This window comes from Cucumis sativus, chromosome 7, assembly GCF_000004075.3.
Source record: "Cucumis sativus cultivar 9930 chromosome 7, Cucumber_9930_V3, whole genome shotgun sequence".
NCBI lineage: Eukaryota > Viridiplantae > Streptophyta > Magnoliopsida > Cucurbitales > Cucurbitaceae > Cucumis > Cucumis sativus.
In genome coordinates, this window is record NC_026661.2 from 12379509 (window position 1) to 12394198 (window position 14690).

Genomic DNA, 14690 nt, shown 5'->3' on the forward strand with positions numbered 1-14690 from the left:
TCTGTCCACTCTTCGCGAGTTGAGGAAAGCTATTTTCTTTTTAGTGAATTTTCCTGACAATTATTTTTAAAAATAATTTAACAAATAATTTATATTAGTAAGAATTCAAATTACATTAAATTTTAAAGCGATTACATTATAATAAAGTTATTAATTAAATATCAATAACTACAAGTGTACATAAGTTGGGTTAGATCGGGTTGGAGATAAATTATGGACCAATCTAAGATCCTCGGGTTGGCAAAAATGGAACCTTATCGGTTCAATGTGCAAAGGTCAACCCAATACATAATTTTTGGGTTGGGTCGGGTTTGGTTATTGGGTTGGTTTTTTTTCTTCTTAATTTGGACTATTTTTTCACTTTTTCTTTTTCACACTAGGAGTGTTTACTCTTTTAAGTTCATATAAAATCTAAGATTACATTCAAATTCATTCAAAGTACGAATAAAAAGCATTCTATGCAAAATATAAGTCTATATTCAAATTCATTCAATATATAACAGCAACAATAATAGTAAACTAGATTGGGTCGGTTGATCTAGTTACTAAATTTTGCAACCCAACTCAAATAAAATTAGGGTTTGGGTTGAATAATTTAGATTGGTCAGGTTATCGGGTTTTTTGAACACCCCTAAAATTAACTACTAATTTTCTATCTAAATTTAAAATTGACCAAAACTTCCTTTTGCAACCGATTTTTCTAAAAGCACAATTATTGGTTACTTTTTAAAAGGGGCACTTGCAAAAATGACAAAATAAGTTATAATAATTAAGCTCGTAGCACATACATTTTATTATTTGTGAAAATGACAAAAACGAAGCCCAACACACACATCAAGAGGTAAAAGTCACAAATGCCCTCGTTACTAATATACCTTTGATACACCTTATACACATCTGATACACTTGTAAACTTGATTTATATACTTGATAATGATTCACTTTATTGATATGCTTTAACAATATATTGTTGATATACTTGATAATGATACATTGAGTTAAATCGTTCATATACTTAATAATACTCTTATGAACTGAATAAAATTTGAAAAAATGAAAATCACGTAGTATGTATATTAACCAACTAATACATATAATATAAGTATATCACAACACTGATATACGGAACTGAGACAAAGTAAAACAAAAAAATTAATGTAAAAAATAAAACAAAATCATTTGGAATCATATTCAACTCAAAATACACATAGAAAAAGTAAAAAAAAAAATCACAAATGACGAAGTTAAATTACTCAGATCAACAACCATTATATTATATTTCATATTGCAATTATTATACTATTGATATTTTAAAATTTATATTAAGACAGAAAGAATAAATAATTTTTCTCGTATAAAAATAAACAAATAATTAGGGCCTTAAAAAGTGCGATAATAAATAAATAATGATTAAGACATTAAAAAAGGAAGAGAAATAAATTATTGAAATGGTAGTTTAAGAATAATAGTAAATTTAAGATGGAGAAATGAAAATTTTGTTATATTTGCAAAACTCTAAAACAATGAGCTATAATTGCTATATTATATTCTCAAAATGTTATCCTATGCAGTTTCTCTTATAAAAGGTACGTTGATTCTAAATTATCCCTTAGTTTGCTTGTCTACATTAAAATATTTATTCCCTAATTCTCTACAATTGGTTTTTCTATAATTAATTAGAGAAGTGACCCTTCTCGACAAGTGTGAACCTATTTGCTAGCTAAAGTTTAGCTCATCTGACATTAATGTACGATAGCGACCATAAGGTCGATAATCTTCCATCCCCATTTTGTATATAAAAAAAATTGTGAACCTATTTAATTAACTAATATATCTGATTGCATTTTGGCCATTATTTTTAATTACTTAATTCAGTCATTATTTTCTTTAGTTGAAGAACTGCAGTGTGGGAGATTGAATCTTCGACCTCTAAGAATAGAAGTCATGCTAATACCATTGAATAAAATTCATTTTGAATGTGTATTTCACGTCCAATTATAAAAGGAAAAGAAAAAGAAAAAATAAAAAGTTTGACTCACGAAGGTAATTGATTTATATGTTATCCTAAACATTAATTTGATTTTTTGGTGATTTCGGTTATATATAAGATCAATTGGTCGAGCTTATAAATTACAAGATACGTAAATGTTTAGGAAAAGTAAGACGGGGATGGAGTTCTCCCCCTTAGCCTACCAACCTTAAAGAGAAGAAATAAATTAGCAAAAAGACAACTTAATATATGCAACTATTTTTAAGGATTATTAAGGACTCTCTTTTCTATGGTTTAATTCTTATGGAATAAAAGTTTTTTTTTGGTTGAATTGATAGGTAGATGGAATGTTGATGGTGTATCTGAGAAAGTCAGAAAGAGAGTTGCATTACTTGCATCAAAAGAGGGTTAGTAAGCAAAGTTAGGTAGAATAGTAGTTTGTGAAAGTTTCTTAATATAATTTTGTATATTGCTTGTATTCTCATTGATAAGTAGCAACATTTATACAAATTACAAATGAGTAAATATGGTAAAAATTATAATCGAATCAATTTACAATAAATGCCTAAATAATAGGAGGAAATTGTAAATCCTAAAATATCTCCTAATATCCTCCCTCAAATGGATGATTCAGGTTGAGTTAGTAGTTTGTCTTGAAGGTGAAGGAATATTAGAGACAAGAGTGGCTTTGTGAGTATATCAGCAAGTTGGTTGTTGAAAGAGATGTAATGAACGAAGATGTATTTGCGAAGAACTTTTTTCCAAACAAAGTTATATTAGTTTGAGCATGAAAAACCGAATTATGAGTTAGAGATATAATGGAAACATTATCCACCATAATGTTGGAGGTCTTAAGAGGAACACGGAGATCATAGAGAAGCTGTCGAATCCAATAAAAATCAGCAGTAGTAGTGGCAAGTGAACGGTATTCTGCTTCTGTGGAGGAACCAGAGACTATAGTTGATTTTTAGGAAACCAAGAAATTAGATTAGAACCGAGGAAGGCGATGAATCTGATGGTGGAACAATGATCAGAAGTATCACTTGCCCAATCAGAGTAACAAAAGATTTGTAGAGAGAACGAACCCTTGCAAAATTTTATTCCCAGGGTTAGAGTACAACGTAGATATCTGAGGATGCGTTTGACTACGGAGAAGTCAATGATAGTTGGTTTATGAATGAATTGACTGACACGATTTATGAATAAAAAAATATCAGGATGAGTGAATGTAAGATATTGTAAGAAACCAACTAGTCTGCGGTAGAGTGATGGATCATTAAATGGTGGTACAGTTGTATAAAAATCAAGAGAAGTAGACATTAGTCTGGCACAGGATTTTGCATAGGTCATTCTTGATGTGTGAAGAATATTATTGGGATATTTGGCCTGGTTAACAAATATAACATCAGTAGATGAATGAATTTCAAGACAAAGAAAGTACTTTAAAGGACTCAGGTCGGATATTTGGAATTCAAGGGCCAATTAATTTTGTAGAAGAGAAATGTAAGAAGAGTCAGGACTAGTGACAATGTTATGTCACCTACATACAAAAGTAAGAAAAGATATAACTGATCGAATGAACAATGAGGGATCAATGATAGAAGCAACAAAACCTAGAGTAAATAAATAAGATATAAAGCGTTTAAACCAAGCGCAAGGGGCCTGTTTAAGACCATAAAGACTCTTGTGTAGGAGACAAACGTGATTTGGACATGTTTTGTCCTGGAATCCAGTAGGTTGAGACATGTACATTATTTCCTAGAGAGTACCATGAAGAAAGGCATTTTTGACATCTAAATGGGTTAAGGAACAATTGTATTGAGAAGAAAGAATAAGAATGGTGTGTATAGTGGACTTCTTAACAATAGGACTAAAAGTTTCATCAAAATCAAAGTCTTGTACCTGATAATAACCTTTAAGAACTAGTAGCGCTTTGTGACGAGCAACAAAGCCATCATGATTATATTTTGTTCGAAAAACCCATTTACAATTAACAACATTTATAGATGGAGATCGACGTACTAAGGAACAAGTCCCTTGTGGTTGAAGGACATTGAATTCCTCACTCATTGCCATTCAAAATACTTAGAGGCTTCCGTGTATGATATGGGAGTCAGAAGAGCAATTGTGATGTGAAAGGCCTTTGGCTTAAAAATACCTGATTTTGCTTAAGTTTGCATAGCATGAGTGTTTCGAGAAGGAGGTGGAAGAAGTGTGTTGGTTCCGGCAATATTTATCTCATTTCCTGTATCGGTTGTAGATGAAACATTCAAAGACTAACTAGTGGCATTAGAATCCATAAAAGATGAGCAAGTAACGTTAATAGCAGGAGGGTTAGGAGGTGGGGATTGGATATTAGGAATGGAGATAGAATTTGAGGGTGTATGACGTGGAATGTTTACCAAGGTGAGTAGTATGCTTGGATCAGACTTGGATAGAGATTGAGATGGAGAAGAGGTGGGGGAATTTGCATAGAGGAAGATTGTTTGGTTAATGGATTGTAACAAATATAGCCTTTGGAATTGTGAGAATAACCTAAAAATACGTGTTGTGTGGCATTTTGTTCAGGTTTGTGTTTGGTGTAAGGCTTGAGAAGGAGATAACATGCACATCCAAAAACTTTTAAATGATGCAAATCAGGGGTGTAGCCAAAAAGCATTTCAAATGGTGATAACATTTAAAGTGGAAAAGGAAATTCAATTAAGAAGAAAAACTGCAGTGGAGAAAGCGTAAGACCAAAATTCAAGAGAAACAAAGGAATGAAAAATTAGAGACATTGCAATTTCAACTATGTGACAATGTTTACGTTCGGTGACACCGTTTTGTTCAGGAGTATAAGGGCCTATTTTCTTGTAAGCAATACCTTTGGAATAAAAAAAAAAAAAGATTGGAAGATGGTGTTGCAAAATTTACCACCACCATCTGATCCAAAAATTTTCATTTTTTGAGATATTTGATTTTCAACAAATGGAACAAATTTTTGAATAATAGATGAACCATCAAATTTGTAAGCAATAGGAAAGAACTAAGTAAATTTGCTAAAATTGTCAATAAAACTAACATAATATCGATTGCCATTAGAAGAAATTTTGTCATTTTTGCTTTTAAACAACTAATGGAATTGCATGTAGAAATAGAAGAAGACATAGATAGACCAATGCGAGATAAAATAGAACTAAAATGCCATAATGATGAATCCTCCTATTTTGCAGGAAAGTTAAAATATTTGGAATGCATGATAGATGTGGATAGAGTAGAAGGACTGGGAATATGTAGAGACCATTGATGCTTTCACCAATATAGATTGTTCACCAATGACTTTATCCTAAATGAGGAACAAGTGAGTATCAAAAATAAAAATAAAGTTATTATGTCAAGACAAAATTTATGAACAAATAATAGATTTCCACATGTCCAAGACGTTTATGCCAAAGCATTATTTTATCAGATCTTGAAAAATTGCGCATAAGATTCTTGATATCATTGTTTCAGTGATAATAATTATATATAATAATAAAAAAAAGAGTACCTGTCATAAGAGTATGATTTTCTGAAACTTGAACTTCACATTTGTCCTTTGAAAACAAAAAAATCAAGCCTTAATCACACGATTGGCTCACGCTTATAAAATTTGCTGATGAACCTTCAACTAGTTTGACATCATTGAGTACAAGAGTACCAGATTGGTTGATATTTCCCTTTTCAATCACATTTCCTTTGACACCCTCTCGAAACATAACTTGATATGTCTTACTTTCTTTCAGATCAGTAAGCAGCAGTGACTTTTCAGTCATGTGTCTAGAGCAGCCACTGTCAAAGTACCACTCTTCAAAATTGAAATATAAACTGACGTAAATGCCACATTGCACTTCTTATGAGATTCTGTTTCTTTTCTTCTCCACACAGCCTCACCAGAGCAACTAGTATTCTGAACACTTCTTCTCATAGAGATGACATTTCTGAAGTTTGGTGCTATCTTTCCAAACCCATGGAGTTTGTACCAAAAAGGTCTAATGTGACCTGGTTTTCCACATTAGTGATAGATCCATCTCTTATAAGAGGAAGTCATTTTACTTGAAAATCCTTGAGAGAACTCTACAACATTTTTTAGAGAAGTCAAGACCCTTTTTATTATTCTTTATTTTCTCCCTACTAAAAAATATAACTAAGAGAATTTGTACCTGAAGATAGAAGGCGAACAAACGTAAACAAGGACTCATATTCGTTCTAAGCATTACTCAAATCTTTCTTTAAAGTTGCAATCATTTCCATTAGATGATACTTGTTTTTAGTAAGAGCAATAATATGATCACATTGTCGCTTTAACACTTCTAAATCCTCTTCCCAAATGGACATAATCTCTTCAAGAGTCAATGAAACATTCTCGACCTCTTCCTTCTTTGATATATTAGAAACATCTTCCACAACTCCTTCTAAGATAGAACTAATCAATGCTTTCCCATGGTTTCCGCAGTCACTATCGAATGATGATTCATCATCACATAAGGTGGTTGTAGAGCCCTTTTTCATCCATTTCAGATAGGTTATTGCACATTCAACTTTGTAATGACTAAACCCTTCACATTCGTTAAATTTTAAGCTTTTGTCAATCTTGATGGATTGATCATTCCCTCGAGCAACATCTCTTCTTCTTGAAGAATTTAAAGAACTAGAGGATCCTAAACTAGAGTTGATGAAGTTGTTAGGTTCTTTGTTTTGCTGAGCTTCGAAACCTCCTGACTTCTTATAAAACTTGCTTTAAATTTTGAAAATCATCTTGCTGGTAAGGCAAAAGTCTTAACAAGATTCTTATCCTGAGATGATTTTTTAGTATTCTTTACAGGATCATCACTTACACTTTGGAACGCAACACTATTTTTCTTATTTGAAGCATTGTCATCAAATGATAATTCAAAAGTTCTTAAAGAACCAAATAAAACTCATATAATCTCATAGTAGTAATATCATTAGCTTTCTCAATTGTAGTAACTTTCATATTAAATCGAGAAGGAAGCGATCGTAAGACTTTCTTACAAATGTAGTATTAGATAACTTTTCCCCAAGATTGGCAGTGGCTGGAGCACTGAATCAACCACGACGGGTGGCAAAAAATTGGGAGGCAAGGGCTATTCACAACATTTCGCGAATGAGAAATTTCGTTCTCAGGCTCCTTTTTGCATTTTTGGTAGAAAGAGAGATAAAATGCAGACGCAATAAATAAGTGTTTTTTATTTAATTTTAATTGGGTTAGAGAGAGAATTCAAAATTTTAAAATTTGGGGTTTTCTTATTTGGAAATTTTTTTAATGACACACAAAAATTGTTGTTAATTAACGACACATATATTGTGTCAAGAAAAATTAAAATTTGTTAATATAATTATGTCAAAAAACAATTCGTATTTTTATTTTCAACGACACAATTTACCTCACTCCATCCTTCTTTTTCAACTACACAATGTCTTGATTAGTAGTGTCATTAAAAAAATATTTTTCTAGTAGTGAGAGCAAATCCAGAACACGAATATTAAATTTAGCTATCGTTTCATCTTTTACCATTTTAAGAGCTTCAAATTTAGATGATAGGATTTGAAGTAACTTTGAAAGTTCCTTCAAAAGCAAACTTCAGAATATCCTATGTTTCCTTAAAAGAAGTACAAGTATTGATAAGTTTAAAGACATTTTGATCAACTCCATTGTATAAGGCATTAAGAGCTTGGGAGTTTCCAAGAGTTTCTTCATCTTCTTCTTTGGACCAGGTAAGTTCAAGTTTAAGAGTAACCTTTCCTGCAGGATTCTTGATTGAGGAATGTTTCCATTAAGAAATCAAAGCTTTCCAACACTTACTGCCCATAGATTTCATAAACGAAACCATTCTCACTTTCCATTATGCATAATTAGCGGCCCTATCCAGAACAAGAGGCCTTGAAGTTGAAGTTCCTTCACGCACAAAATCCATTAAAGGTAGAAAACCTTGCTCTGATACCAATTGATAAAACCATGAGAGAATTAACATAGTAATTTAGATGAACCCACAGTTAACAAAGAGGAAACAACAATAAGTAGAGATAGTAAGAACACCTGACATTGTTAACCCAGTTTGATGACACAACACCTATGTCTGGGGGATCCCTAGATCAGAGATTCTATTTCTTTGACATATATACATCATCATCAAACTATTATGATTCTTAGTACAAAGTCTCACATTAAACTTATTCACTCTGTACTTACCGTGATACAATATTAGAGCAAGTAACACTATCGCTAAAACTATTTCAAAGATAGATTTGGCTAATCAAAATTTTCTCCTTTATCATGTTTCTCATCAATCATCAGATTAAGGTAGTAAATTGGAGGATCTCCCCCTGAATTATGCTCTTCGTCAAAACGTATATGAAAGTTCTTTAAAACATCATACTACAGAAGCTTGAACTTCAATTATTATAATCTTAGCACTAGTCAATATCAAATACAAGAGTAGCAACAGATCACACCATTGAGAGAAGACTTACACGCTTTAGGTTATGTGAATAACTGACTGTTCAATGGCGAAGATGTTCTTCACACACACTATCTTCTTGTCAAGCAATAACGTCTCTTGCCAATATTACAAAATGAATCACCACCAAATAATATCCATGTACGCAAATAATAAACTCAACGACAAATATTCAATAAAAAATAAAGTTTTAAAAGGGAACCAATAAAATCTTTATCCTAAAAGAATATTCTTCATCATTTTCCTTAAACGAACGCTTTTTGTCATGTTAACCAAAAGAAAACAATACTGAAAAAATACAATATTCATGGGTCCACACAACTTCTAACACACCATATTGAGTTTTGATGGAGTTTACTATCATCTCCTACAACTGCTAAACAGACAACAATGCAATTGAGATCGAATTTTGTGGTTGACTTTCTTGTAAAACTGTATTCCCTCTTTCATTATTCTTGATTATATGTGTATGACTTGATTCATCAGCATCACGACTCTCGATGTGATTCTTGATAGATGCAATCTCATAATCCATTTCTTCAATTGCCTTCATGAGCATGTTAACCTTCTTTTCAAACTTTTTCATTCTCTCTTCACTAATATTCACGTCAGCTACCATAACTGACATTATATTTGGGTGAGACGTCTTCTCATTTGAGCATTTAGAAGACAAAATGTGTTCGTCATTTACACGATTTTCCTTGATTATGATTCCACCTTTTGGTGGCTTTTACAATTGTTCCCAAATGTTCTTTGGGACTAAAAAAATGTGACATATCCTCAAACGATTGAGTTTCCTTTTAGTGGCTGCAAGTATTTGGCCTCTTGCTAATGTCACGTAAAGAGCTTTGGAAGTGTTGACTTTAGACGTCATGATTTCGTAAGATATTCTTTGCAAAAAGAAAAAAAGAAAGAGATGAAAGGTATAGACAGAGTCTCACTGAACATTTTAAATTGTTTACACAAGATTTTCATAGAAATGTAATTCATGGAATTGGGCTTATTATCTAGCTTCTTTGGTTCAATTTTTCTATTTGAGGTTTGAATTGGATTGGATGTGAAAAAATTTAATTACCAAAATCAAATTAAATTATAATTATCATAATTTGGTGTGATAACGTGACAAGATTTAACTGGAGAAAATTTCTTGCTGAAGAGTCAGATTCAATGATATAATTGAATAGGAAGCAATAAATACCTTTTTCAAAATCAAAAGTTTCAACCTCAATATAAACATTAATTGCTCATAAAAGAAACAAATAAAACATTGGAAAAGGAGAAATTATTATTACACCTAAAAATATGTTGGGAAATTGCCAAAAAAAAAAAAAAAAGTCCATTTTTAAGGGGTTGGGTTTTAAAGCAAAATATGAGTGAAAAGTCGAATTGAAATTTGCCCATCTTTCACCAAAATCACAACCAACTCACTTTCTCCCACTTGTTATCTTCTTCCTCTAACTTCTCTCTTACCTCTTTCAAACTCTCATTCTCTTGATCATATATATATATATATAACATTTGTCTCCCTTTAACTTTTCTCACTCTACCATTTCTTTCTATTACTGTAAATGTATATTCCTTTGTCTAACATTTTCTCACTCTAATGTTTTTTCCCTTATTTATTTCCCATTTTTTCTCTTTTTAATCATTAACTTTTTTCACCTTTATTTATTTTCCTTCCTTTCACTGTTATTATTATCTTCCATTCTTCCACTTTTCTCTCTTTACTAAACTCTATTCTGCTTAGTTTCTTTTATTTTGTTTCTATTTAAGTTCTTCTAATCTTTTCCTCTCCAAACCCTATTTTCTTTCAAAAGTAAATAATACTATTTCTCTCTTTAATTTTGTGTTTTTAGAACTGTGATAGAAAAAAATTGAGATACAGAGAAATAGTATGCCTTAAATAGATAGAAAAAGATTAATATGCCTTAAATTATCTTGTAGGGACGACATTTATCGTAGTAGGAACCACTTTATTATAGTGGTAGCAAAAGGGCCACATTAATATTTTGGCTCAAAATTTTAATGATTATTCTATACCAACTTCTGAAGACTAGATTATGGTGTGTTTGGTTTAGATTCTAAAGTGTAGAAAATGAAGTTTAGGTGATTAATAAATTTGGAAAAAATTTTAATCTAATATAAAAATTATAAAACTGCCCTTTATACTTCCTCTATCCTCTCATCTTCCTCCTCATTTTTGACCTAACTGCAAAAATCTCTCCTCCAAAGTTCTCTTCTACAGAAAAATCTCCATAGAAGAAATGGGTCTTTAAATCCAAATGGACAAAAAGTAAAATTTGTTGTTATAACATGTCAACAGCAGCAGCTCCATTTTGGTACTAAAAAAAGAAGAGGTGTTTTCAATAAGGGAAACCTTAACATTTTTCTTGGAAAAACAGAGGTTCTAAGCAAAATCCATTTGAACAATAAACACATTTCCATCACGAGGAATAGTTGAACAAACCAGAGTTTCGAAGCAAAACCCAGATTAAGAAAAGGGTAGTAAATGCATTGTTAAAACTCACATAGAGCTATAAACAAAAATGGGATTTTCAGACCAAAACCTGAAGTAGAATCCATTGAAAGAAATGAGAAGTTATAATAAAAAAAACCCAAGAAAAGAACAAAAATGTGGATAAAACATGTCCACGCACACTCCTTCAGGTCCACTGAAATGGGAATTTAAGGGAGAGAGAGAAAAGAAAAGAAAAGAAAAGAAAAAAGGTTGGAGCCCATCCATCACGTGTTTGACAACAAATATGACTGATTTGATCCTCGCGACCCATTAATTATAAAAATTATAAATATGACTGATTTGAAAAACATTTTGTTCTTGAATTAATGCAAAGTACATTTAGTTGGTAATTTTTTAAATTTCTTGAAAAGATTTGGTGGCATGTCACACACTTTGATACGATTGTGATTTTATTTGAGAAATTATTATTTCTAACTTTAAAATCTTTCATCTTATAAAATTAACATCTTTTTTAAAACTATTTTTTCTAATATTTTTCTTACTTTACGAGATTTTAAGTAAAGGGATCTCACCTACAATGATAATAACACTCTATAGTGCCCTTGAATGATCTCGGCAAAATGATATTTTCAATCCTTTCACTTGAAATCTCAAAAAAATAAGAAAAATGTTAAAGAAAATAACTTGTAAAAAATATGTTAGTTTTGTAGGGTGAAAATCCTTTTAGGTTCAATTTTATCATATATTCAAAAGTTGTAAAGAGTAAAAGTGGTGAGTCATGACAATTATATTGAATAATCATAATATCTTTTAAACATTTTTTTAAAAAAAGTAATATTCACTGTAGGAAAGATATTGATAATGATGTTGATAAATACTTTTTCTACCCTTTTTAGAAACTTTCCACGAACAGGTGTGTTAAACATCAATAAATGTGAGGATGGAAATGGATAACCCATTTTGAGGGATCCTCTCAACATTAAAAAATGCTGAAAAATGGTCTTTTGCATGCCATTTGCATGTGTGAAAGTACCAATTTGACCTCAAGATGTATGCATATATTTTTCTTGCTTGCTCCTTACTCTTGCTTCTTTCTCTTGTTCCTTGTAAAATACAACTCCTGTTATTTTCCTTATTCTTGCACTTTATTTGAATTCGTCCTCTCTTCATCTAGTTTACTCCTCTTGTTGTTCATGAGATACATCTACGATTTGTTTTCCTGATTTTTCTTCGGTCTAATTCCTCCTCTTACGTCTTTCTCTAGCTTCATTCTCTCGTTTCTTCCTCTAGCTTTTTGCTTTCTTGATTTTGATCATTCAAAAGAAGAAAAAGAAGGAATAAAAATGTAAAAAAGAAAAAAAAGAAGAAAAAGAAACAGAATAAGACAGGAAAAAATACTAAGGAAAAGGTGGAAGAGAAGGAGAAAATAGAAGGACCAATTAATGAAAAAGATGACGAGGAAGAAACAGAAGAACGTAGAAAAGATGCATATTAAATTAAGAAGAAAAAGGTAAAAGCTTGGAAAAGAAGAAAGTGATAATTTTATATGAGGAGGATGACCTAAGCAAAGCGACAAAATTTGTCCGTGGTAAATTTTTTATTTTTCTTAAAATATAAGATTTTTTTTTTAAAAAATTTCATGTGAAGTTTGAGAGTGAATGGAGAAAGGTAGATGAATGTTGAGAGCCATGTATTGTGCTTTCATTTTCACTCTGTATGCCCATTATTCAATTTGGTCGTAAAGGGGTTTGGGAAGGGTTTGAAGGTTGATAAATGTGATCCTTTGGATCTTTGGTTGTTAGAAACAATGGTGAGATTTGACGTATATACCTAAAGCAAAATTTAATGAAACCACCATTGATTTATTGTAATTGACAATCAAATGCAGACTCCATAAATGTTGGAATCCAAGCAAACAAAACCCACACCTCACCATCATCCTTCACATTTCTTATCCCAACAACCAAACATGGGCGGCCGGAAAGATGAGATTTCTACAACTTCGGGGCTCCAAGTTCCCTTAATCAAATCACTCCATCCTTCCAAAAAACCCAAAAAAAGAAATCACTTTGCTTTCCTTTGCTCAATCGTTGCTTCCATGTCTTCCATTTTGGTCGGCTACGGTCAGAAATTTTTCTCCCTATCGCGAAATCCCTTCGTCTCTCTCTAATCTTTTTGTTTATGTGAATCTTTTTCGGTTTTTAAACAGATATCGGTGTAATGAGCGGAGCTGCGATCTACATCCAACAAGATTTCAACATCTCTGATGTGCAGGTGGAAATTCTGGTTGGAATCATTAGCCTTTTCTCCATTATTGGCGCCGCTGTTGCTGGCATAACCTCCGATTGGCTCGGCCGCCGGTATACAATTGTTCTCTCTGCTGCTTTATTCTTTTTCGGAGCTGTTCTCAAGGGTTTTGCTCCAAATTACCCCTTTCTCATGTTTGGCCGATTCGTCGCCGGGGTCGCTGTTGGATCTGCCTCTTTGATTGCCTCTGTGTACACTGCAGAGGTTGCTCCGACGTCGTCTCGTGGCTGCCTCTACACTTTTCCGGAGGTCTGTCTTTTTATCAATTAATTGAAAAGAGAGATCCGACGTTTAGATTTTGAATATTTAGAGGCTAATTGATTTATTTTCTTTTAGGTGTTTGTTAATGTCGGCATTTTAATTGGATACGTTTCGAATTTTGCATTCTCCAAGTTCCCGACTAATTTGGGATGGCGATTTATGCTCGGACTCGGTATTATTCCGTCAATGTTGTTAAGCATCGTCGTGATTCTGATAATGCCGGAATCTCCAAGGTGGCTGGTAATGCAGGGCCGAATCAACGAAGCCAAACAAGTTCTAATCAGAACCTCCGACTCCATTGAAGAATCTATACAGCGTTTAGCCGACATTAAAACCGTTGTCGGAATTCCTACAAGCTGTGATGAGGACGTCGTTCAAGTCCCAAAACGGAAGACCCATGGCAGTGGCGTTTGGAAGGAACTCTTCCTCCACCCAACTCCGGCTGTCGTCCACATTCTCATCACCGCAGTGGGTGTCAATTTTTTTGCAGAGGCCACCGGAATGAATGTTGTGGTTTCGTATAGCCCTAGAATCTTCGAGAAGGCGGGAATCTCATCTACCGACCACAAGCTTCTAACGACGATGGGTGTGGGCATAACGAAAACCGTTTTCGTGTTGATAGCCACGGGGATGTTCGACAGGATTGGGCGACGGCCATTGATTCTGACGAGCATCGCGGGGAAAACAATTTCGCTAATAGTTCTAGGGGTAGGGATGACGATAATTGATAAGTCAAAGGAGGAAAATACATGGGTGGTGGGGTTGTGTGTTGCAATGGTTTTGACGGACGTATCGTTTTATTCAATAGGGATGGGGCCGATGTGCTACGTTGTATCAGAGATTTTTCCATTGAAGCTACGGTCCCAAGGAGTTAGTGTGGCGATGATTACAAATAGAATTATGGATTCAATTGTTGGAATGACGTTTTTGTCCTTGTACACCGCAATTACTATCGGTGGCACCTTCTTCCTTTATGGGGCTTTTGGGGTTGTGGGTTTTATCTTTTTTTACGTTGTGCTTCCGGAGACCCGAGGAATTGAGTTGGAGGAGTTGGAGGGACTTTTTGGTAATTTTTTATGGAAGTTCTCCAACAACAACCGCCCATGAAATATGGTTCACCCTCAAAATAATATCAAATTAGAGTTTTTCCAAA

At 33.0% G+C, this 14690-nt stretch overlaps 1 protein-coding gene across 1 annotated transcript; it reads left to right on the forward strand.

Annotated features, from left to right (window-relative positions):
- Positions 1-12645: 12645 nt before the first annotated feature.
- LOC101215229 (putative polyol transporter 2) lies at positions 12646-14690 on the forward strand. The gene is made up of 3 exons (XM_004148254.3): positions 12646-13092; positions 13179-13525; positions 13613-14690. The coding sequence occupies exons 1-3, from the start codon at positions 12867-12869 to the stop codon at positions 14642-14644; spliced, it is 1605 nt and encodes a 534-aa protein (XP_004148302.1). The 5' UTR covers positions 12646-12866; the 3' UTR covers positions 14645-14690.

Excerpts from the sequence above, each read along its gene's own strand:
- LOC101215229 (XM_004148254.3), top strand. The coding sequence starts at position 12,867 with ATGTTGGAATCCAAGCAAACAAAACCCACACCTCACCATCATCCTTCA. Across the intron at positions 13,093-13,178 it reads TTCCATTTTGGTCGGCTACG|ATATCGGTGTAATGAGCGGA; the intron begins GTCAGAAATTTT and ends GTTTTTAAACAG. Across the intron at positions 13,526-13,612 it reads GCCTCTACACTTTTCCGGAG|GTGTTTGTTAATGTCGGCAT; the intron begins GTCTGTCTTTTT and ends ATTTTCTTTTAG.